Raw genomic sequence first — 21,614 nt, 5'->3', positions numbered from 1 at the left:
ACATGGACACACACACATCGAATCACATACACACCCCAACACCCGCCTAACACCCACACATGGACACACACACACACACACACCCCCTCACACTCACAAACGGACACAAGCACACCCCAACACACATGGACACTGAACCACAAACACACACCAACACACTCCCCAACATACACACACACACACCCCAACACTCACACACCTGAACACTATCTCACACACAGCTTCAAACATACACACCAAATCACATACACACACCCCAACACATGCACACCCCAACACTCACACACACACACATACCCCAGCACTCACACACCTTCCCCAAAATACATATAAACAGATAACCCACTCTCACACACCCCACACACACCCACACACATACACATTTATCACACACACCCCACACTCACAACAGGACAGGACCGTGTGCAGACGCCCCCAGTCCCCCAGCTCTCCAGAGAGACGCTTCAGAAAAACTACGTCCTGGGGCTGCATATGCTGCCATTCTCCATTCTTTTTCTCTTTTCTTTCTTTCCCTTTTTTTTTTTTTTTTTTTGGTGTTGTTTTGTTTTTCCCCTCGAAGGCGGAAAAACCCTCAAGTGCTGGAAAAGGAAGAAGGTTATTTTGATCCTGCCAGAGCCGGGGCGGTTTCTGCTGACTCGTGCGGGTCCATGTCGAGGCGGCTCAGCAGCTGGCCGCGGTCGGTGCCAGCAGAGCCCCCCAGCAGCGGGCGCGACGCCAATCACCCGGTCCCGCCGCGGATCTGGGATCTGGGTGGTGACACGACACACAGGGCAGCAGCCAGCAGTGCCGCGACCAAGCCCCGCCAGCCTCCCCCAGGCCACGGCTGCCCACCGGGGCACAATCCCCCCACACCCGCTGCTAACAAGCAATTAGCTGAGGGCTCCCCAGGGCATAGGTTCAAGCTCAGGGCCACTGACTCAGCTCTTCCTCCTCCAAGACAGACGAACTGCAGCTGGGGGGTTGAGGCGGGTGGGGGAGGGGGAGCGGGGGCGGGTGGGGAGGGGGAGCGGGGGGGGGGGGCAGGCAGCAGGGGGTGGGGGAGTCGGGCTAGTGGCGGGTGCAGGAGCGCAAAGCAACAGGCAGCATGAGGTACGGCTGTGTCAAGGGCTCTGGCCGCTCTGCTGGACCTACCCAAACTCCAGCCCTGCGAGGGCCAGACCCTCCTGCTTCAGTTTCCCTGCGGCTTCCGGCCGGAGAAGCAATGCGTCCTATGTGGGAACGTTACTGTTCTCAAAACAGTGGAAGCTTCTCCACACAGAAGCCCCCACCCCAACATCCTTGCCAAAGCCCTGGCCGCCCCCTTCCTCCCACGAAGGTCCCCAGGGCACCACACCTTCTCAAGCCACATCCTGGGTTGGCCCAGCTGCACCGGTGTTTGCCTTTCCACTGCTCACACCCCTGCTATCATCGAGCTGCGTGAGTCTGCCCACCAGGGGACACGTGGCAATTTCTGGGCACACTGGCGACTGTCACACCGGGCGCTCCGGGCATCTGGTGGCCAGGACCTCCTGCAGTGCCCAGGGTACCTCATGACAAAGAACGGGTCCACGCTGCGGCGTTGAGAAGCCCTGTCCAGGGCTGCGTGTGCGTCTGGGACATTTCCATCAGCCTATCTCATAGGCAAGGACAGCAAGGTCCAGAGGTCCAGTGACAGACTCTCAGCCCAAGGGTCCTAAGCTGCTGGCTCCTCCCACGCAACCGTCCACTGGACGACCTCTGTGCGCCCAGGAATTCAACCTGGAGCCTGGCTGGGCCTTGTCTCTGGTTCCCAGGTGGGACCTCGTCCCCTCTTGCCCTGGAGAGCCCCGGAGGGAGGGCGACCTGGCCAGGGACTCTGGGGAGACAGATCCTGGGAGCTGAGAAGGCTGAGGCCCTGCCCGGGAGCAGATCGGGCAGGCCGGGATGGAACCACTGGAGGGACACCCTCACTTTCCTGCAGGAGGGCGGGCAGGCCCTCGGACCCAGCAACAGCGGCCACACCCCCTGCCTCCCCAGACAGGCTGGTCCGGCGCCTGGGCAGTCTGGTCTGGCTCCCTTGGGCAGGGCCCTGTCTGTTAGGGCCCTGGATAAAGCTGTCCATTCAGGGGACACACAGGCCTGCTTTGTGCAACCCCCACGCCCTCCCTCCTCAGAGGGGCCGACGAGGCCCCTCCCTCAGCCCCATGTACTCTTCACCCCAGCCAGGATCAGGGTGGTGGGTTCCCCTCTGCCCCCTCCCCCTGCTGTCTCCAAGGACCTGTCCGCACCAGCCTGGACAAGGGAGATGTGCGGCCGGCTGTCTTTGTCCTAACCCCAGGCCCCGGCCCTTCCCATGGAGAGACAGCTGAGGCAGCCGGATGGCAAAGGGGCAGCGGGTGAGGCCCGGGCATGCCCGTGGGGGTGGACAAGCCCTCCACAGCTCTCCTGACCCCACCAGCCCAGGCCAAAAGGGCAGGAGAACACATTCCTGGGAGAGAATCACCCCCAGAAAGGAGCACAACACTCCTAAAAACACGAATGTGACGACGCCGGACCCTGGGCCACAAACCCCCGGAAACCCACAAGGCTGAAGGGCAGGAAAACTCAGAAAAAGAGAAGCCATGACTGATTTCTAGGCTATATTCTGGAAGCCGAAGGCCTGGGTGTAGGCCCGGAAGAGGAGGGGGACCCTGAGGGCCCCTAAGCCCTGCCCCAGCTGCATCAAGCGTCCTGGGCCCACCGGGCGTCAGCCTGGACCTCACCACCCGGCCCATCCCAGCTTCCCCAGGTCAAAGGAGGCTACGGGCCCCGGGTGGCTGTGTGTAGATGAGATGCTTGGCACTCAGCACTCCCTCCGTGACTGTGATTAATGGGGGGCTCCTATCATCCCTGGACAGCAAAACAAGGGAAGCCCAAACCTATAAGCCCACACAGAGAGCGCTAAGCGGGGCTGGGCCGGATCTTCCAGGCCCAGCCCACCCCCAGGCCCAGCGGCATGGGTGGGTAGGGGGGCGGAAGGGTCCAGAGGAGGCCCCCAGCCAGCAGCTGGTTCACACAACCCGTAAGGCGGGGCACACCTCTGGGCTGGCTGTGTTGGCCCTGGCCGTGGGGTGAGGGCATCTGGTCCTGCTGACACCACCTCCGTGCACCTCCCCTCAGGGGGCTTCTTCCAGGAGACACCACCTTTGGGGGGACAGAACCCGCTTCTCTAGCAAAGGCGCCAGGAAAGCACCTGTTGGAGAGGAGGCCCACTGCGGGCCATGTGTGCCCCCCACCCCGCCATCATCCCCCCGCCAAGGAACAGAGCTGCGGGTGGCGGCTGCCTCCTTTCTACCGGCTTGTGCTGTCTGCTGGGCCCCACTGGGCAGCTCAGGCTCCTGCACCTGTCCCCCGTCCAGGCGGGCACCCCGAACCAAGCCTCCGCCTCCTCTCCCTAGGCAGGCGCGACTCGTGGAAACCCCAGGCACGGAACAGGTCGGTGCCGCAGGCAGGCCGGCTGCGTGCGGCCACACCCCCCCATCTCTCCAGAACCAGGAACCGTCTATGAAGCTCCCTGGCCGTTAACTGGCAACACATTCAGGAGTTTTGTTTTGTTTTCTTTTCTTTTTTAGAAGAGTTTGAAAGCCCTAGACAGGCTGAAGCCTGCAGGGCAGTGGCCTGGGGATTTCCAGCCACTCAGGAGCCCGAGGGACTCGGCTGCTAAGGGCAGACAGGGGGCCACGCTGATGCCGCCTCAGCTCCTTCAGTCTGACAGACGTCCCCTCTACCTGCACACAGACCAGAGGCCCAGCGCCGAGCTCAGAGGGGTGGCTCCTCCCACTGCCCGCCCCCCTCCCTGGCTTTCCAGTGTCTCTTGTAACCGCAGAAGTCACGCCCAAAGCCAGGTCACAGACAGAGGAGGACGGAGCAAGAGGGGGCGAACGGGCTGGTCAAGAGCCCCACCTCAGCACAGTCCCTGGAACCTTACTATGATCCCAATGGTGAAGACGGCCGCATGGACCCGCCTCCCCACATGGACGAGTAGATGGAGACGCAGGGCAGAAGGATGCCCAGACCTAGGAGAGCCGAGATGGGCCTTCAACCCCGAGCCTCCGTGGCCGTCTCATTCTACTAAATTCCTGCAGCTCTTCCAAAGCATTCCTCAGTTTCCCCTCCGCACACCCCGAGCACCTACCAGCTCCCCGAGTGATCCTGGACATGCGGACCTCCGAGAGCCCCAGGGACGACCCGCCGTTGGGGAGATGCAGTCAGCTTAAGAGCTCCGAAAGGACAGGACACAGCGGGCTCCCCTGTCGCCACGTCACAACCGCTGACACCCCTCAAACAGGCCGATGCGCTAGAGATGCTGAGGTTTGCCCAGCCGACTGCCCGGCCAGGTGCGCCCGACTGGCCTCTGCCGCAGGGTGGGGGTTGGAAGCGAGGTCAGTCCAATATGGTCACCCCAGGGGACAGCCAGACACTAGGCCACGAGGGGCTCAGGAGCACCTGCCCTGCTCCCGCTCCAAGGGCCTGGCCGCCAACAGGAGCCGTCGGGAAAGAAACACATTTCCCTCATCGTGTTCTGGGCATCAGGCCTGCTTGCTATGGGGAGGGCATGGAGAGCGGCTCTGCCATTTTTCTTCCTAATCTCCCCCTTGGGGTGGGTGATAGACACGGCAGGCTCTCGGGGGGGGCCAAGCCCATCTTCTGCATGCAAAGTAAGGTCACTCTAATTTAATTTAGCGTCTTCTTTCCTGGTGAATAATTTCAAATTAACAGGCTCGTCTGCCTCCTCCGAGCAGCCCGACCCTCCCTTTTGTCTTCTCCTCCAGAGACAGACGCAGTCACTTTGAGATGTCCACATATCATCTCAGGTCCTCTTCCAGCCCGCCTGACCCCGGACGGAGGCGGCGTGCAACCAGTGCCCCCTCGATGCGCCCACGGGCATCGCCTTGGTGAAGCCTCACCATCCTTCTGTGAAGCAGATACAAACACACTCACCCTCCACACCTGCTCTACGGACCACGAGAAGGAGGCAGACACAGGAGATGGCCACACAACCCACAGCCCCAGGACCGCACTCCCAGGCCGTGCCTTCACGGCTCCGTTCAGCCAGCGGCCCCACACCCCGCGGTGCCGAGCCCGACCTTCAGCTCAGCAACACCCCGGATCCGGCAAAGGGCTCATGTGGAATGGATCCGGTTGCCAGGCAGGGGCGGGACAGCTCACAGCATCACCCACCAAGCGGTCCACGCGATCAGTACCTGCGGCAGGTGGTACCCACCTCACCCACCCCCCTTTCCCTCCCTAAAGTGGAGGAAAATCACAGAACAGTCAGGAAGGTCACGCCAGGCACTCAGGGGAGCTCCGGGCACTTCTCATGGCACCGAGCACAGACCCTAACAGCTCCCATCTCTTCCGCTGCTATAGGATCGCCAAGTGCCAGCCAGGAATGGGACTTCCTCTCTCAATTCCCACAACAGCCCCCCGGGGCTGCAGCACCTGCCCTGCCGAAACCGAGTGGGAGAAGGGCCCGGAATCCTCGCCGCGCCCGGTTCTCCTTTTCCCTGAGCTGGAGCGCCGGCCACCGGGGAAGCCAGGATGCTCTCTCAGAATATGGCCTTTAAATTAAAATCCAATTAAAATTAAATAAAACTGTGGCTTAAGAAGGAAGCCAATTATATTTAAAACAGTTATCAAACTCTCCACCAGACTGGCGATACGGCGAGAGCATACGGAATTATTTTTGTGACGCGGGGACAGTACGGCATTAAGCAGGACCTGGTAGATTTCAGTTGATAGGACATCCGTGGTTTCCACCGGTGACCACGTGGCAGGGGCCGCCGAGGCCTCTGTGGTTTGGAGCCTGTGCTCCTAACCCGGTTACTTAAGGTAAAGATGAATTCTTTTGCAACCAAGTTTATGGCCCTGTGTTCTCGGTGGACAGAGCCTTGACCGGGACAAAGCCCAGGAGCCCAGGACACTTCCTGGCAGATGGGGTGCAGAACTGGACGAAAACGTGCTATTTGTACACACAGCACTGCAGGAGAACACGCTCCCCACCCCTTCCCCACCCCCCGCCCCCCGCACAGGTACCAGTAAGCGAGTGTGACTGTCACCAAGTTTTCGATTGATTAATCATCGGAGTAGCAGTTGGGAGCTGGACCTCAGCCCACCTGGCTCCCGCCAGCCCACAGGAGGTTTCCAGACTAGACGACCCCCTGCCACCCCCTCCCCACCCCCCTCATGTCTGCTCCCAGTGGAGGGAACCCAGTTTGCTTCCTGGTTAACAAGCAGCTGGTGCAGGCGGCCCTGTCTGGCCTCGCGGCCGCACACCAAGGAATTAGGAATTGGCACTGTCTGAAATTTATGAAAATCTAATCTTGTTAGACCTGCCTGGATGAGACCCACTGGGGCGGGCTTCATTGTCATTCAGCAGAGCCCTGGCCTGCCTGGGGTTCCAGCCACATCATTACTGCCCCCCTCCCCCAACGACCCCCCCTGCATTTGAATAAGGACCCAGCTCCCTCCCCACCTAGAATGTCAAATAAAATTGAACCAGACGTCCAAGGAATAACTTTCTGATCACTCCTGGTGCCATTTCAAACACCCCCCAATGGCACATTTGTTTCTTAGGGTAAGACCGTTTATTGGGGGGGGGGGGGAATGAATCTTTCTTTTGAGGTTTGAGAGGTGGGCAGCAAATCTAGGGCAGTATTCTCATTTTTAAAAACAGACCGAACCGCTTCCTAAGTGCTTCCTCTGCGCCAAGCGTGCAGTCGGGCGTCTGGCACCCGTTAGCCCAACGCGTAGCCTTGTGATGCTGTCTGGTGCTGTCTGGTGGCCTCAAGGAAAGTCACACGCTGGCTAGTGAGGGCAAACGGGCTGGGGCTCCCTGCATGCCCGGTCATGATAAAATCCCGGAAGACTGGTTACGAGCGTGTCTGACCCAATGACTCCTGGGTTCGAATCCCAGTCTTGCCATTTACCGTGACTCCAGGCAAATCACTCAATGTCCTCATCTGGGAGAAAAACACAGGGACCACCTCGGCTCTTCTTCCCACGGCCGTGGCAAGATTTCCATCCGCTAACCTGGAGCCAACGATTCCAGGAGGGAACCCGTCGAACCAAGGCCTGCGGGCCCTGGGGAACGCCTGCCCCCACTCCTCGCGCACCCCGGGCTGGGGCTGTCTGATTCCACCGTGGCTGGCGAAGGCTCACCAACGTGGGTCGCCCCGGCTAGCGCTATAGCTCATGGACGGCAGAAATGGGAGCACGGATGTAGAGGGAAACCGACAAGCTCTCAGAACTTTCAAGCGTGAACGCTCGACCTGGTGTATCAACGCTGAGCCCTCTCCTCCACATCCATTTTTCCTGGGACTCTCCCTCATGCTCACAGTGCTCTAACCCCACGGTCAATAAAACCAGCAAGCACGGCCCCGCCTCAGGGCCTTTGCATGTGCCCTTACAGTTACCTGGGAAAGATCACTTTCCCCATGCACACACTTGCTCCCTTCCTTACCTTCCAGCCTCTGTTGCTATGTCCCTTCCTCTGGGAGCATCCCCGGGCACCCTGTCTGGAACAGGACTCTGCCGAAGCCCTAAGACCCAGGACCCTATGCCCTGTGCCTGCTTTCCTTTTCATCAGAACATTACTCTGCCATGCTATTTGTGATCTAACCACTTCCTCTCAGCCTCTCCCTACTAGGTCTCTCTCACCCAAGACGACAGCTTACCCCCTGTCCCGAGCACCTAGAACCTTCCCATGATACGGTACACAAGAAATATGCTGAATAAATGATCACATTTGTTCTCGTGGGCACAGGTGAGTGTCCAGACAGCCACTGCAGGTTTGCACAGAAGGGCAAAAATCACCAAGAACCACTTACATGTCCTCCCAAGGGGCCAACACAACACCAGGAAGCCACAGCCCCAGATCTGTGGACACTGGCACCAAAGACGGCCAGATGAAAGAGAAGCCACTAGACAGGATGAGTCTGTTTTTGTTTGAAAGAGAGCAAACATATATATTTTAAAATAAAAGTGAAACTTAGGACACATATGTATGTCTGTGGGCGACAGCTATGTCTGCCCAGACCGGGGACCAGCAGGACACCTGCAGAACAAGATGGCCAGGCATGGTTGCCCTGCGGAGGACCCACAGAGGGGGCGAGAGGGAGTCAAAGGCAGAGTCCTGGATGCCCATCCTGAGACACACTTGGCCAGAGGACAGCCAGACAAGTGAGAATCAGTGGGAGACAGTGGTGTGCTCTGGAGCCCGGCAGTGGGGTGGGGGTGGGGAGCAGGGGCACATGCCCAGCAGGGAAGTGTTGTGTGCAGATGTGCATGTGACCAGGGAGGAAGAGGGAGAGTCAGCCAGGTGATGGAAGGCTGAAGTGGCCTCCAGGACCAGGGAAAGGTGTGAGCCTGGTCCACCTCCCTTGTCCTCGGCAATACACATGCCAAAAGTGGCCACGAATCCAGCCACATATCCTGCTGGGGGGAGGTCTCCTCTTAACTGGTATGGGATCCTGTCCTAGTTGCAGAAGGATCACTCAGGCCAGGGGGTAAAGTGCCCCTTGCCCCAAGGTCACCCTCTGGGGGTGGCCTCAGACAAGCTGCAGCTGCCCAATGGGGGGGGCCCAGGGCTAAGAGCACGCGTGAAAACCCCAGGGACAGCAAAGCCTCCTGACCCCCGGCTCCTTCACTCAGTAAAGACAAAGCCGTGCCTTTTATCTTTCTTCGCTATTATCCAAATGGAGAGAACTAATGAGATTTTTTTTCTATTGTCACTGACATCGAACATCTTTAAACACCCACTGTCAGCAAAATATCAATCACCGTTCGAGAGTTATTGGCAGAATGGAGTGACTTCATGGTGAGAGAGCGGTTTCTGCCGTTGGACATGCTGGAGTGCCACGGAAAGTTATTTAGAATAAATCAAACGCGTTCTGTTAATTGAAGAGAACAGGGAGCAAGTGGGGAGTGGGTCGCACGGGTGAGTGAGTCTGTCTGCCGGCGGTAGTGCTGGTGGCCACAGTCCTCTTGGAGGACGCATGCTACCCTGCAACCCAGCAAGTTCAACTTCCAGGACTGCATCCAACAGGAACAGGCACAGAAGGCCGGAGAGCAAGTATGTAGGAGGATACCTCTGTAGGACTTTTTTTTTTTCTTTTAAAAAAGCAATCAGAGACCAAACAAACCCTGGGACATCACATTACGGGACCAAACGGGGCCATTCAAAATACACATAAATCTACCATCGTGTTTCTCAACCTTGGCATGACTGACATCTTGAGCTGGACACTGTTTGCTATGGGGGTCGTCCTGGGCCTAAGGGGGTGTTAGCAGCACCCTCTACCCACTGGAGGCAAGTAACACCATCACCCCTAAGTTGTGGCAACTAAAAATGCCTCCAGACATCACCCAACGTCTCCTGGGAGGTGGGGGCAGGGGCAGAAAATGGGTCGAAAACCACCGATCTAAGTTTGATGCTGGAAGGATGTTTGCAGTTTCTTAAGGAGAAATCCTAAAACAGGAGCAGCAAATATAATACGGACCCACTTTCACATAAAAAATGAGAATGATCATCAAATCATTTAACACGACTACTTCTGAAAGAGGGAAGCCGAGCTCTTTTCTTTGTGCTTCTATACGTTTGCGTGTTTATGGCCAACGTTGATCATTTTAATTCTTAGAATCCTAACACACAAAAACAACTCAGGCACGCGCGTGCTCGTCTGTGTGTTTCCGCGTGCGGCTCACAGCGCCACTCCCGCTCGCCCTGGCCCCTCGGGGGGACACAGTGTGCTCCTTGAAAGCCAGCAGATGTTTCTCTCAATTACCGATTTTCAAGAGCCCGGTGTTTCCCGACGGGAGCTGGGATGGCAGCCCCAGGGGAGGGGAAGGAAGCTCAGGTGCCCTTTCCAAGCCTCTCTGACAAAAAGGACCTCTCGGGACCTGGGGCCACACTGCGACTGGTCTGTGGCCACTTGTCAACGGCTCCCTCCTTGCAAGACTAGAGGGGCCCAGCTATTCTGGGTCTCACCCAGGGCAAGGGCAGGGAGGTAGCCCAATGGCCACGGTCAAGCCCAGCCCTGGCTGCCCCAGAACAACTTCCCCATCCTACTACTGTGCTGCCAAGTCCAGGCCACTGTCCTGGGACCATATGTCCCCGACTGATGGCATCAGGGCCACCACGGTTCTCAGGCAGCGAAGAATCTAGGACCCGAGCACCCAGGAGCCTGACCTCCAGAGCCGGGCAGGGGCTCCAGGTGTAGACCCGGATGCATCAAGCACCTTTCTCTTTCCTCTACCTTCGGCCCTCACTGCCATCTGGAAGCTCCCTCCTGGAGCTAACCTGGGAACTGAATTCCCTGGAAAAATGGCTCCCGGTAAACCCTGCCATGGAGACCGCTCCCAACACAAGAGTCCGCAGAGCCCACAGTGTCCAGCAGCTTCCCAAATTCTTTGTTTGGACCAGAAGGAGGCCTCGGGCTATGGACTGGGTTATCTGTGCCCCATCCCGTCTCCCCCCAATTCCTAGGTCCACGCCTTAACTCCCAGTGTGGCTGTATTTGGAGATGGTCTCTAAGGAAGGAAGGTTACAGGAAGTCATGGGGAAGAGGCCTGAGTTTACAGGATCAGTGTCCTCGTAAGAAGGGGCACCAGAGAGCTCCTTTTTCCTCCCTGTACAGCACACATGGACGAGGCCGTGCGAAGACACACAGGAGGCGGCCGCCCACCAGCCAGCAAAAAAGCTCCCCCCTGAAACTGAACTTGCTGGCAACTTGAACTTGGATTTCTTGCCTCCAGGACAGAAAGAAAATACACTTCTGTTCAAGCCCCCAGACGGTGGTTATTTTGTCAGAACAAGTCCGGCTGACTAGAGGACACCAGGTAGAAGAGCTAAGTGAGGCGAATTCTGCGAATTCTGCTACCAGCTAAGGACGGCACCTGTCCGGCGGTGGGGGCTGGGGACAGACCGAGGAACACATCGTCCCTCAGGCACCCCTTCAGGACAGGACAGCCAGCAGCAGGGCCTTGACCTCTATGCAGGACACCAGGGGCTTTTCCCATTCATTCTCTCAAGTGGTGCGTACGTCCTGCGCCCCCACCACGTGCCAGGCCCACCTGGAGCCGAGCTGCTCCCAGGCAGGAGGCTCCTGAAATCCTATCTTGCCTTGTCCTTTCCGAGGCAGACCAATTCGAATCCGTGCTCCCGGAAAACCTGGCTGGACTTCTATGTGGGATAAACGGATGATGAAGCGGAAGTCTCCTACTGCCTTCTATCCGGGAGGGGACGGCAGCGCAGTGCGCACCTGCTGTGTCACCTGCCCCGTATCCCGGTCTCTGGGGCCTCACCGCCGCCTCCCGCAGCTCTCCAGGACGGCCCTGGAGCCGTGTCCCCGTAAGCTAAGGACAAGGGAGCTGAGGCTGGCAGGGGCAGAACCACACGCCTGGCTCACTCAAACAACTTCACGGGGCCCTGCGGGGAGGTTCTAGGAAATAAGGCTGGACACGCTGACCGTGGTCTGCTGCATGGACCACACGGCTGGACAGGGCCTGAGCCTGGGAGGAGCTCACGTGGGGAGAGTGACGTCACCCATGCAGGGCCACCCCACCCCCCAGCCCGCCCCAAGCAGGTGGGAGAGCAAATGTCAACTCCTGCTTCTCTCTGAGGGTCTGGGAGACTGGGTGGCTGAGATTATCCATGGACCGGTCTCCCATCTGTGATCACCTCTGTGCTTGTCCCGCGTGTCTGTGTTTCCCGTGTGTGTGTGTGTGTGTATGTGTGCGCGCACGCGCGTGCACACGTGAGAGAGGGAGGGAGACAGTCTGGGGTCTAAATCTGCCAGAACTCTCCCTGTGACTCGGGAGGAGTTCTTCCTCTTTCTTTTTCAGGCAACAGTCAAAACACATTCCCTGGGGCAGTTACAAGCCTCCCCGACACCAGCCGCCTCTTCCCGTCCCCACCCCACAGGTGAGGCTGTTCCCACCTTCCGTATCATTTCCTTTTGAAACAGCACCTTCCAGAAGCAGGAAGATCCCAACAGCTGGGAAGACCGAAGTAGGACCAAGGAGCTCCCCGAGGTGCCTTTTCTGCCCTCCGAGACAGGGACGTGGCAACACGGTGGGGGCCGAGTGGTCCAGCTCTGGATTCAAATCCGGACGTTGCCACACCCTGTGTGGGTGCCCTTAAGTGGTCACTTGGCCCACGTGCCTTAGTTTCCCCCATCAGAAAGATGGACAATGCATAACTTGGCCAGGCTTGTGCAGACTAACAGAGCTAGCAGAGGTATAGAAGTTTTACCAACACTAGCCGGTACCCAGCAAGAGCATAATAAACGGTGGCCCCCATTAGATTAAAACGCAGGCCACTCGCCGGACTGGGCAAGGCATGAGGGCTACGAAGATGTCAGTGCTCATTTATTAAATGATCTGGAGTGGCTGATGCTGAGCACGTAAATTCAATTTGTATGATGACAGCTAGTGTGGAGACAGGGGAAGAGAACAAGAAAAATCCACCGGGAGACAGACCTACACGGCAGCCCAAGGTCTGGCTACAAACACCCAAGGTGGGTGGCTGGCAGGGGTTCTGTCCTCTCAGGGCACAGCTGCAGGACACCCAGGGGTCCTCCCTCAAGACCAAAGGGTTCACTTCACCTACGTGTCCTCCCCGTTTCCCCACTTCCTCCATGGCACACGGACTCCCCTCCTCCAGTCTATTCTGCATACAGCAGCCAGAGCAATTTTTAAAAATATCGATCGAAGTACTGACTCACGCTCAGATTAGAACCCTACGGAGGCTCAACTTCCTTTCTGTACCTCCCACCGCCTTCCCTCATTCGCCATACTCTAGCCACACTGGCCTCTTTCCTGTTCCCACCCCAGGGCCTTTGCATGCGCAGTTTTGTCCTGGAATCTTCGCATGGTCTTCCATGTTACCATGTCAAGGAGGCCTCCCGAATGCCCCATTCCAAATACATAACACCTCTGACCTCTGCATCCCCTGATGGCCTGTGTCGGCCACAAGAGGCGATGCAGTGTACCGACAGGGCCTGGATTTTCCTAGTTCTGTCTCGTTCTAGCTCTGTCTGCCTCTGCTTCTTCACCTGCATCATGCGGTGAACGACAGCCTCACCACACTGGCCTGTTCAAGGATCGTAAGGTACCCAGAAAGCCCGTGGCATGTAGAAATGCCGTGTGAGTGCTGGCTACTATGAACGACTGCCTCCTTTAGGAACGTGCCTGCCTGCTGATCACTGACTCCCAACTCACCAGCAAGCGAGCTCCCCAAGGAGGCCTTGCTGATGCTCGTCTTGTAGTCTCCCCAGTGGCGACCACCCTGCCTGGCCCAGGGCACGGTCCACAGTGACCACCTGCAGCAGGAAGGCGTTGACGTCCGAGGTCCTCCTGCGGAAGCCTCATCTCTCCGCAGAGGCCAGAGGGTGCGCGGGTGTGGACGGAAAGTAGGGTCTTTCACACCTACACATGCAACTACCTACGACGCAGCTGCATACTCCTGGGCTTGGATCCCAAGAAAGGAAGACTTCTGCTCGCTTCCGCTCGCTCGAAGACCCATGCATGAGTGTTCACAGCAATCGCCCTTGTAACAGCCCCAAAGTGCGACCCACCCAGCTGCTCTTCAACAGGTGACGCCCTCCCCTCACCGCGGCATCTCCAGCTCAAAGGACGCCACTGGCCGAGAAAGGGGCGAACTGTGGATCCATGAGACAACCCGGAGGATCTTCGGAGAACCAGCCGAGCCAAGAAACGCCGCACGCTACACGGTTCCCTTTATGTAATGTTTCAGAATCACATTACAGAGACGAAGAGATGACAGGGTGCCACCACGGGTTAGGGACGGAACGGGTGGGAGGTGGGGGTGGCCACAGAGGGAGGAAGGAGGGGTCCTGGTGATGGGGCGGTTTCGCATCTGGACTGCGGCAGGCTCACCGGAACCTACACGTGTGATGAGACAGCACAGAGCTAAACACACCCGACGCACACACACTCGCTCCGATGAGCGCACGTCAGCTGGGGACGGGGCAGTGAGGTCGACGGGGTGTACCGAATGCAGCTCTGCGGGCTGCAATACTGTACCTCAGCTCCGCACACCGTTACCACCGGGGGAAGCCGCGTGCCACGTTCACGAGCGCTCTCCGGATTATTTCTTGCAAATGCTGCAAATCCACAATTGTATCAAGACAAAAAGTTTTCTTAAAAAGGGAAAAGTAAAAGGTGGGGGTGGACCCTGTCCTTTGGGGCTCTAGCATTGCCCTGGCGGAGGGCAAGGCCAGAAGTCCCAAGGGATTCCCCAGGGCGTGGCCCAGGCCTGGCACTAGGAGGGGGCTTTGCTGCGCTGGGAGTGGGGGGGTGGGGGGGGGGTAAGAGCCGAAACAGAAGCCGCCTCCCCTCTCCCGGCCTCCCTCCGTCTCCCGCTCACAGCATCTGCCATCTGGCGGCTGCAGCCAGCCAAACGAAACCATCTCTCGGCTGTCATCTCTCAACTTGCAGGTCTGGCTCCCAGGTTTGAAGATTAAATTCTAAACATGCCATTTAAAATTTAGAAACGAAGAAAAAAGAATTTAAATAACCTCTAAGCACCGGCTGCTAGTGGCTTCCCCCTAGCAAAGGGCAAAGATCCTCCAGCTTCTTGGCCAAGGGGAAGGAGCGCAGCTTGGGTTCTCCCAAAGTAAAATATGATGGCAGCCCCAATATAACCAAATATCCCCAATACAACGTCTCGGTGGGTCACCGCATCCCCAGGTCAAGTGTCAGTGTATGACCAGCGACAGTGACGGCTGCCAGGGACCCCTTCCGGCACGGAGGCATCAGGACCTGCAGGGACCTTCCAGCTATACAGGCATCTCCCAAGACACCTGAGTGTCTTCTGAAAGGCCGCTCGCCCGCTCACCTGTCTTCTCAGGAAACCCGGACTGAGCTGGAGTGGGCCTGCCAGGAATGCTGGGGCCTGTCCCTCCACATCTAGGGCCGCATCAGCCCTGTGCCAGCTGGCCAGAAGCACACGTCTGGTCTCATAGGGCTCACGCCGCCTACAGGGCCCAAGGATGGGTGAGCAAACATGCAAGTAAGCACCAACCGCTCCCAGCATTAGGCAGGGCGCGCGAGGGGGGGTGAGCAGAGTGCCTGGGAAGGACGGTCCCCTGGATGGCGTGTCGGGGTGACCTGAGACCTGACGGCAGGGAGGGCTGGAGGAAGAACACACCTGGCTGAATGAATGACCAGTGCAAATGCCCTGAGGTAGGACTGTGTGTCATGTTCACGGGCAAGGCAGAAAACGAGTGTGCAAATGATTCAGATACTACAGTCCAATGTGATGTTCTGAACAAGGCCACGCATCAGAGCTGTCGTGGGAGCTCCGCAAGCGTGAGCCCCTGAGCCCTGCAGCCCCCACATCCACCAGACTGAATCAGTCCTTCGGGGGTGGGTCCCCGGCTGCAAGATTCCGTATTTCTTAGAAGCGCCCTGCTTCGGACCGACCAATCTCTGTCAGGCTTTCCCTCCTTTAGCAGACAGGCCCCTTGTTCTAGCCAACTCGTAGCTGAAGTCCGGGATGCCAAAGCAAACCACTGGAGCCTAATATTTAACTGAGTAAGTGCAAGAGGGAGGAAGAGGGGGGACACCAGGCACACCAGTAGTGTAGAAACCCCCGGAGCGATCTCTGCGGGAGGCATCGGCCCCAAGTCCCACTGCGGGTTGCATGAAAAGAGGAAAAATCAGAGAAGAGGAAAAGCAACCCTGGTGAAGCCAGGAGCAGGGGGCAGCCTCCTGGTCCCCTGGGCGTGGGCCTGGTGCTCCGCTGTACCCGAGCACTGTCAGCAGGCGGCTTCCCCCCAGAGAGTGGGTGCCAGGGCCTTGCCTGTCTTCACAAGGGGGTACTAGCAGGCAGTGTGGAGCCCCCCTGACGCCCCAAGAACCTGGTCCGATGAGCACACAGAGGGACTTCTGCCCATCAGACACACCAGCGGGCAGTTTCAGCTGCCACGGCTTTGCTGGGCTCCATGAAGAGCTTTAGATGAGTTCTATCACCCAAGGTCCCCAACCAGCCATGGTGGGGTGTCCTGTCATCATCTGGATCTGACAGACGAAGAGGCCTGCCCACCCTCACTCAGCGACTTCAAGGGCAGGCCCTGAGGCATCCGGGGATGTCCCAATGGGGAGGGCGTGCTACCTGCATCTTGGGGGTCCGGGGCCTGGGATGCTGCCAAACACCCAGAGTGCCCGGGACACCCCACGGGACAGAATGATCCCCCCAAGTGTCAACAGTGCTGAGACTAAGGAGGGCAGCCAGCACCCAGTGCCCCGGACCCGCTTGAGAAGCAACATCAGGTGCCAAGAGAGTCCAAATTTGAACCCCGTCTAGAGACAGTGGCAAAAACTTCCATCCCACGCGACTGCTCTGAAGACGAATAAAACCACCCAGCCTAAAAACTGGATTTGAAAGCACAGAATCTGGGGAAAGGCACTAACTGTACCTTTCTGCGGGCCGGAGCTGCCAAAATATGCCCGGTCTCGGCAGAAGCACCCGGCACACAGTAGGCGCCTCATGGATGCTTATGGAAGAGTGCGGGTGAGCGAGAACAGCAGGCCCCATGCCCACGCACACCTTGTGTACAGCTCCGCCCCACCCCCGCAGAAAGGAGAAGAAAACCAGCCATCTGTGGGGTTCCGATCCATGAGAAAGCGGGGGAGGGTTTCTGAGATGGGACGGTCCACCTGTAGAAAAACCGGGCTTTGTGACACCCCAGCTGCTGCGTCTGGTGCCAAGGGCAGTCACTATCCGGGAGCCCGTTCACCCACGTACACGGGAGGCTGTCAGCTCGGGGCCCTCCTGGGGACCAAGTGCCTTCAGTCTCCGGGAGAGCTGCGGTGGCACCAGTGAGCCCCTGATGGCAACCTTCCGACCGGCTGCGGAACTCGGCGGGGCTACCTTCACCGCCAGTCCTCTGGCTAAAAGGCTTCCAGCCAGCCCCGCGCCGGGGAGCCCCGTTCCCCTGTCCACCCCAGGCTCTACTGCAGACGGGCCCACGACGTGGGCTGCCATGGGTCAGACCTATCCGCCCAGGTGCCAGCAGGGCACAGAGGAGGTGCATTCACTGCCAACCTCCCAGGGTGTGCCATCCATCTCGGGGTGCTGAGAAACCCCCACAGGGGTCATGAGAAACTGTAACTTCCAGAGGTTTCCGCTGCCACCGGGGTCCCCCACGCCCTCCAGACCAGCGGCCTGCCCCAGACCCCTAGGGACCCCGACCCCCCACCTGGGCCTCCTTCTTGCCAGGGCAACAGAGCCCCCAGACCCCACTCGTACGAACTGCAGGTGACAAGGAGAGAGAAGTGATCGGAGGTTTGCCTGTCTGGAGTGGCGACGACAAGAGTGGCCCCAGCAGCGAGAAGCAAAAAGGCCCTCCCAGAGCTCACTTTCTTTTCAAGGAATTTTCTTCTAGATAACTGTAGATTTACGTAAGTTATAAGCAATTGAACAGGAAGATCTCCAAACACCCTGCACCCAGTTCCCCGACGGACGCATCTTGCGTAACTGTATCATTTACAGCTGTCCCAGAAACTTCCACAGTTGGATCAACCGTTGTCTTATAGATCAGGGGACTAAGTCTGTGCAGCACCTCCCCCAGGATCTGCAGCCCGCCAGGAGGTGCCCCTCTCAGCTCCCCTCTCCGAGACCCTCCACCCCAGGGCTTCCCACGGTCTGCATCCCACCCCTCAAATCCTGGGTATGTGTCAGCCGCTGAGAGCCTCCAGAACCACTGACCCCCAGGCACGCTGATGGGACCCCGTTTCTCCTCCTCCCTGGCACTTCCAGCATCTGAAACCACATCCGTCCTCACCCCACTGGAGTCTGAGCTCCTCGAGGGCAAGCATCTCACTTGCCCCCAGCCTCTCCAGTCACCAAGGAGCTCCACTAGCTAATGGGTGAGCAGGTAATGGTTTCTCCCCCACACCCGGGCCTGCCCTCTATCCCAGTGTAACCTGCACATTCACATTTACACAGCTGCATTTAGTCAGAGGTTACAACAGCTCTGCTCGGGGATGAAGGTTCGAGCAGGATCTGGCAGTCCGAGTCATTTCTGGACCTTGTCTCCAAGGCGGGGGACCCCCTCTGCTATCAAGTCACTGCATGGCTTCAGGCACGCTGCTGCTCTCTGAGCCTCAGTGTTCTCATCCATAAAATGGGGGGATGACCCCAAAATTCCCTTGCAAACTGAAGCACAAGCCCCTACCGACTGGGAACCCAGGTCCTGGGTCTTCCCGAGTGTGGGAGGAGCCAGCAGCTTGCTTGAAGGACGGGGGATGTCTCTCCAAGCCCAGCCACCATCTGCCCCCCCCCCACCAATGACAGGAAACAGAGCCCCTCAGCCAACAGCCCCCAGGCTTGGAAGACGAGAGGACCCACTGATGAGCTCTGACTGGCTGGGACCCCCCCCTACTCCCCCCTTTCTAAAGTGAAAACAAAACCAAAAACCAAATGCCTGAATTCCTGCAAGGGCACCTACTACCTACAGAGAGTCCCCAGTCCTGGTCCCAGCCGCCGACAGAAACGAGCTCATCCCGGAGGAAAGCAAGTTCAACCAACGAGCTATAAATATTTCTGCTAAATGCTGCCGGGAGTGGGGCTTTCTGCATGAGCGGGCCCCACTGAAAAGGAAGGCGGCTCACCAGATTTGTTTCGAATTATGAAAATAGATGTTGTCTCCCCGCCACATCTGTTTTGCCTGACAAATGAGCAGCAATTCGCCTCCTATAGAAGGCAGCACACCCAGGCCGCCTTGAAACCCTGGCCTCTCCAGCTCTTCAGAGAAGGGAAGAATAAGGCCTCCCAGATTTGCGCTCTGAAAAGGAGACTTTGAAATCTCATTCCCCAAGCGGCGGGCTCTTGGGGCACCCGGGCCAGGCACGTGCTTTGGGGGGCCTGGCCAGGGTCAAGGCTCCCTGCACACGCCAAAGCTGCTCTGATTCAGGGGAAGGGGGTCTTCCGCTGGTCTTTAAAAAAGACCAGGAGACAAGGTCAATGATTTAAAAACAAAACAAAACAAAAATGCAAGCCAAGAGTGCACTCCTAATGTGCAGAGAAAGGACAGGTTCTGGAGGGGAGTACCAACACGGACCCCCTCATCTCTCCAGGCCACAGGGGCTTGGTGACTGGATTAACAGAATCATTTTCCTTTAATTACTGCAAGACAGACCCAATTCCAATCCCGAAGAGCCCATTCTTCCTAAGGCCCTTTCTCGCAGGGGCACCTCGTGGAAAGAGTCGGGCCGTGACTGTGTCCCCGCACGTATGCCCAACTTGGTGATGATGTTTTGCTGTCTCTCTCTCCTCAAGAAAGGCCCCCTTTTCTTCATTTTGGATGTTTCTCCATGAAGATGGACATTATGGTACTGGGGGAGTGGAAGTGACAGCAGAACTCAAAGTATGACTTGCTCAGCCGCCCGACCTCTGCCTTCCAAGGGGAAGAGAATTACAGGTTTTCAGGCCAAGATGATGAAGAGCCCACAGCTCGTTTAGCGACCCAAACAAAGCCTGTAATAGTAACAGACCCATGCAGGCACGGTGGGAATAGCAGCCTAAGACACTGCTCTGACCTGTGGGTTCGGTCTGTTTTGGTGGTGGTGGGGGGGGTGGAAGAAAGAAAGAAAAGTATCGGGCCAAGAAGCCCAGCGCGCTGAGATGTATTTTCTCCATGTCCCCTCTCCTGCAGATGAAACTCCCAATCCCTCCCCACCGACCCCCAAGGAAGCAGATTGATACCCTGGATTTGCTTGGTCTGGCAGAAATGAGATGCAGCTTCAGGATCCCAGGAGACATCTGGTCCGCTGCCCGCCCCCAACCCTCTCCCTCACCTTCTGTGCCCCTACCATGTAAAACCCTGAGGCAGATTGATGACTGCTGGGTGGAGGCTGGAAATTTATGGCTCTGAGGCCGGGTCAACAGCAGCGACAATAGTTTTCAGGGAGCTGGGGGAGGGGGGGTGTCTGCTGGCCGGGTGGCGGGGGGCACACCGTCTCTCTGCCTCTCCAACCTGCAGCCCCCGCTTCAGAAGGCAGCCCTGATGTCTGCCCCCTCCCAGTGGCCCTAGCACAACAGGGCCGTAATTCAACTCGATTTCCTACATCCACGGGCTTGGTGGCCGCCTCCAGGGGAAGGAGTGGAGAAGCGCCCCCCCCATATTACAGAGACAGGAGAAAGCCAGAGTGGCCCACTTTCCTGGTGGCGGCCAGGTCAATGCCATTTGCAGGTTCAGTTCCTGTAGGGACAGCAATGGGTGGCTGCGGGGGGAGAGGGGGTGATGGTGGCAGGCCCTGGGCCCCACCGCCTGCCCCCTTCTCACCCCACAATGATCATCCAGTCGCTATGGCAACGAAGTGAATTAATGCATCTGTTTGGTGTAACTATAACCTCGGACCCACTCAAGATACCCTGATACTTCCATCCTTCGAAAGCCAACCTCTGCTGTTTTGTCTATGCATGTCACCAACAAAAGGGGGGGGATGCAGAAGTGGGAAGAAGTGGAGAAAGTTGTGGGAAGGGGTGCAGGGGGCTTCTGCCCACCCGCCCAGGGGAGGACGGTTGGAATGCCACTTTCTCTCTTTCCGCTGGTGACGGTATAAAATTAGCACAGTCCAGAAAATGTGTTATAAACGCAAAGACGCTGCCGGGAGGCAAAGTGGCTTCATTTCAGGGAGGGAGGAGTCACCCCCGAGAACAGTTTGGGGACGGTCTGGGGAAGGGGCCGGCGGTCAAATGGTTGGAGGGGGTGGCGGCTGCGACCTTCCCACTCCGTGTCCCACAACCAGAAGGAAAAGCCACGTCCCTGCGAACGTCCATCTGCAGGGCGTCTAGACAGTCCTAAAAAGGACAATTAAAGACGGAAAAAAAAAAAAGCCGCAAGCCGCCGGTCACCCCGCGTCTCCTCCTCGCCGGGGCACCGGCTGCAACCCGCGCGAACTGCCCAAACAGGCGAAAAAATGATATAAAACAAGAAGAGCCAGTGTGGGCTAGGGGGAGGCTGGGGCCGTCTGGGTCGAAAACAGTTTATGAGCAAGTGTTTTGAAATTCTGCTTTAAATAAGCCGGTAAATGAATTCAACCTTGTCAGATCTCTCTCCCTCACGCAGACCAAATACCCCGCTGGCGCGCTGTCTAGACACAGATAACAAAGGACTTTTTACAGCGCCCAGAGACGCGCTGACAAAGTGGCCAGTTAAAGATGCAGTGCTGCCTTCTCCGTCTAAAACGATTTGTCAGATGGACTTAAATGAAAATGCTAAGTTATCGGTCTGGTTTGGGGTCTGCCGGGGGCGGGGGCGGGGGCCGGGTGGGGGGACGTCGTGGGGCCGGCTGCGCTGAGAGGCGGAAAACGGATCCTCTCTGATCGGGCCCCGCTCCAGGCTGCTCCAGGGCCCTACGTGGCCGGCAGATCCGTCGCGCTCCACGTCCCCGACACCCCGTGTGGGCGTTTTCTCTGCGGCTCTGTTCACTTCAAAGGGGTGGTGGCAAAAGGGTTAAATGAACATGCATGGTGGGGGAGGGGGCAAGAACTTGTGTGTCCCCCCGCCCCCCCCAGGAATCCGGTGTCACCTTTGGGTTTTGCAGGAGACTCTGGCCCCTGTTTA

General features: G+C 57.9%; 1 protein-coding gene across 4 annotated transcripts in view; it reads right to left on the bottom strand.

Annotated features, from left to right (window-relative positions):
- The window catches only part of PMEPA1 (prostate transmembrane protein, androgen induced 1), a 50,676-nt gene that overhangs the window by 6,595 nt on the left and 22,467 nt on the right, over positions 1-21,614 (bottom strand). Inside the window, exon 1 of one of the 4 annotated variants that reach the window (XM_032350243.1) lies at positions 408-513. The exons of 2 other annotated variants lie outside the window; for them this stretch is intronic. In XM_032350243.1, the coding sequence (XP_032206134.1) occupies positions 408-492 (85 nt within the window). In that variant the 5' untranslated portion in view covers positions 493-513. Of the gene's footprint in view, positions 1-407; positions 514-21,614 lie in introns of those variants that run through there. One more of the 4 variants, XM_032350244.1, reaches the window with a different exon arrangement.

The sequence above is a fragment of the Mustela erminea genome, chromosome 7 (genome assembly GCF_009829155.1).
Source record: "Mustela erminea isolate mMusErm1 chromosome 7, mMusErm1.Pri, whole genome shotgun sequence".
Taxonomy (NCBI): domain Eukaryota; kingdom Metazoa; phylum Chordata; class Mammalia; order Carnivora; family Mustelidae; genus Mustela; species Mustela erminea.
Note: the sequence above shows the minus strand (reverse complement) of the source record. Positions and strands in the feature narration are given on the sequence as shown.